The 3617-nt window shown below is 46.0% G+C and overlaps 1 protein-coding gene across 1 annotated transcript; it reads left to right on the forward strand.

Moving 5' to 3' along the window:
- The first annotated feature begins 551 nt into the window (after positions 1-551).
- On the forward strand, positions 552-2808 carry LOC115742004 (protodermal factor 1). Its single transcript, XM_030676066.1, has 3 exons — positions 552-794; positions 1117-1516; positions 2253-2808. The coding sequence occupies exons 1-3, from the start codon at positions 641-643 to the stop codon at positions 2602-2604; spliced, it is 906 nt and encodes a 301-aa protein (XP_030531926.1). The 5' UTR covers positions 552-640; the 3' UTR covers positions 2605-2808.
- Positions 2809-3617: the final 809 nt, after the last annotated feature.

Genomic DNA, 3617 nt, shown 5'->3' on the forward strand with positions numbered 1-3617 from the left:
AGAAAGTCGATTCAAAAAATTGACAGAATTGAGCCGGGATTGAGAGAATTTGAGAGAATTCAGAGAATTAAGAGAAATTGTGAGAAAAAATGAAAGAGTGGAATGATATTTATAGAAAATTTAAGAAGAAAAAAAAAAAGAGAGGGGGTGTAATGGCCGTTGCAATTTTAAACCCATTGCGGCTCTTCCCCCCTTCCCCCTCCTTTATTTTTTTTGGCAATTCAGAATCGGCCTGGAACCACCGGTTCAGGCCGGTTCCGAAATTTTTTAAACCGTAACCGGCCCGTGAGGGGCCGGGCCGGTTCCGGGTCCAAACCGGTCCGTGACCGTGGCCAGTTCCAGACCGTCTGATCCAGTTCCTAAACCCAAAAGCTAAGAACCGGAATGGATCAGGAACTGATGGCCTCCGATCACAAAGATGAGAATGACTAACCGTACCAAGTCTCTTTACTATCAAGAACTGCTCCTGCACCCTCATAAATTTTGACAGTTGAGTATTGAATAAAAAAACCAGCTGCTGGCCTTATTTACTTCTTCTGACTATGGGGCTTCCGCACCAAATGCTGATCACCCTCTTTCCTCTCTCGAGCTCTCTTTACTGATTGGTCTCTCATTCACAGCTTTTTTTTACCAAAACTTAATGGATTATTCCATGCACAGACTCCTCTTCACGGCTCTTCTCATCCTTGCATCCGCCATTGATGGCACCCGAGGAGATGCCATGGTCACAGGCACTGTCTTCTGTGACCAGTGCAAGGATGGTCAGAGATCCCTCTTTGATTACCCCATTTATGGTAAAGCTGAAGATGCTCACAGCTTTTTCTAGTTCAACCATTGGTTTCATGTCAATAAAAAACACAAAAATTTTACTCAAAGTATGCAACATTCTACTAATTAATCCTAGATCTTTGTTCTTCACCAGTTTAATATGAGATGGCGGGGCTGTCTACATTTATTGAGGTTATAGAAGAGATTAGAGAATCCTAGGTGCTTGAAATATGTGAATGTGTGCAGTTTCACCGTTGATGCTTGTCCTAACTTGGAGGGAAACGAAGAGAGCGGACCAGATCACTAGATGCAGTCCATGATGGATTCTGAGCTTGTGTTGTTGTGCAGGAATTAAGGTTATGGTGGCGTGCGCCAACAGCGACGGCCAAGTCACGATGTCGGGAGAAGAGACCACGAACTGGTTCGGAAACTACGCCATGAGGTTCGACGGGACTCCCGACCTGAGCCGCTGCTATGCGCAAGTGATGGGAGGGAGCAGTCAAGGGTCCGCGGGATGTTCGGCGTCGGCTGGTCCTGCGCAGAGCCTTAGGCTCACATTCCGGTTGTTCGACATGGAGTTCTATTCGGTGGACTCCTTGCTCTCGCAGCCCGCGCAGCCCATGTCCTTCTGCCCACAGTCTCCCGCACCGGTCACGCCGGCAGTGCCATCGCCGCCGGCCTTCAAGCTCCCTCCCACTCCACCGCTGCCGCCTGCCCCTTTCTTGGAAGCTTCAGCTTGCCCACACGAGTAAGTTTGACCTGAAGATGCTTCCTTTTTCTCTTTATGGCCAGGACTCTCCACAAGATGATCAATTCGTTCCGCATTTCTAATTAGATATGCTAATACAGGAATCGAAAATCCTCTTGAAATGTGCAGTATTCCTCATATGCACCATAGAATGCCTCTCTACGATAATTCTCGCCCTTACTGTAATCCGACGACCAAAAAGTTAGTGAGATTACTAGGCATTAAAGGCAAGTGTTGCCGGCATATTTGCAGACTTGATTTTATCACAGTTGGAGGTATACTGCTACAAAATGGTTTGAGTCCTCCCTCTTTTCCTGTAATTTCCAATCAAGGCCGATACAATGCCAGATTTCGGGTACGATTCCAAGGGACTTCACGCAGTAAATCAGCTAATCCTCATGTTCTATCTTTAGTCATCCTAAATGAGCACCGTGTGAGGATAAGATGGGATGTTGATTCCCGTTATGAGAAAATGAAAAGTCCGGTTTCAGTCTCTTCTAATCAAGCTAGAGCAAAGACACTCCTGAAGCCATTGTCGTTTGGCAATGTAATCCTAGGCAGACAAAAGCCACTTCGGACATTTCAGTTCATACTATGTTACATCAAGGTACACTTTGCTCATAAGTAGGATGAAAGGTTAGGTATAGGAACGGCTGCCGTTATGTACTTCAAGACCCTTGTACTCTTGGGATCCATTCCGAAGGCCTACTGACTCTGTGAGCATCTTACATCTCAGGGAATGGATGATGCCGGCATACAAATGTTACTGGAGGGCGGTCAACCCTGACACCAAGGTGGCTCTGGTCTTCGGCTTATTGGCAGCTCGGAGGTATGGCACCGACGTGACGCTGTGGCAGGGCCTAAAGGGCCGGGGCGACCCATACAGGACCCTCCTGAGGGAGGGTACCACCGCGTTCCTCAACTCCTACAACAGCATCCAGTTCCCGTATCACACCCTTGGTGTGATCCAGCACGTGAACTGGGCCCTGATGGGCTCGACACAGGACGTCCTCCTCACGGCGCTGCGCTTCAAGAGGGCCAACTCGGGTTACGGCACCACCACCTGCAAATTCACCCCTTGCAAGTGATCGCGAGATACTCGTCCACTGCTATACAGATTGGATTTGGTTATTACCTTGCTGAGATCTTAGCGGACACTTAAAATATTTTACAGGGCTATTTTACGCCTGTGCTACTATGCCAATCTTCTGTATGTTCTATGCCACGGGGGATTTTCATACCGTGATGTATTAGTGTTTTTAAGAATTTATGCAAATAAGAGTCATTCTCGACCACTTTTTGTAGGTCACATAATAAAATGGAATACATTCCACATCGAATTTGTGCCCGCATTTTCCTCTCTTTCTCTGTTATGAATCAAAGTCCTGGAACAAGCATGTCAGGAACTTCATGAAAATGAGCATAACGCGGGTACGGAACCATCGCACCCTGGAGTAATCTTACTGTAATTTCCTTTCGAACCTTTTTTTTTTTTATCGCTGTAATTTTGTACATCTCATCACTATCGAGTTATTAGTGGTGTAACTGGGACTGGTCATACAGATCATCGACTCCTGAAGCGAAGGATCATCGCAAAAGACGCAGCTTTGGTCGATTATGCTTTCATTAGTTGGCAGAGTAAATCTAGGGAAAATTTCATCTCATGGCCACACACATGCATGAAGCTGAAACAGGGGACTATGTAAGGATAGACTAGTTCAAACATGTTGCCTCCTGCTGCCACTTGGTTCAACGGCGCATCAGAACTTGCACTTAGGAAGCTTCTCTCCACCAAATTCATCATTTTATAATCCGGGGTTGCGAGTAGCAACTTTGACTAGATTGAAGAGCCACTGACTTCACGAAACAGTCGGTTGATTCTCTTAACACGAGATCCAAAGCTTCCTTGACAACAAAGAAAACTCTGGTAAGGGCTTGGTCAATTGGCTGAAGCTGAACTGGTCAATCAACACATGGTCATACTTAATGGGGGTTATTAATTTTAATCTCATTCCTTCCAACTTGTGTCTAGGAAACCATTTGAGCCATTTCTCGGATGATGTGACGATAAAGCTAAAAGTTTAAGAAACCTCATAAGACT

Source organism: Rhodamnia argentea, chromosome 5, assembly GCF_020921035.1.
Source record: "Rhodamnia argentea isolate NSW1041297 chromosome 5, ASM2092103v1, whole genome shotgun sequence".
NCBI classification, from domain to species: domain Eukaryota; kingdom Viridiplantae; phylum Streptophyta; class Magnoliopsida; order Myrtales; family Myrtaceae; genus Rhodamnia; species Rhodamnia argentea.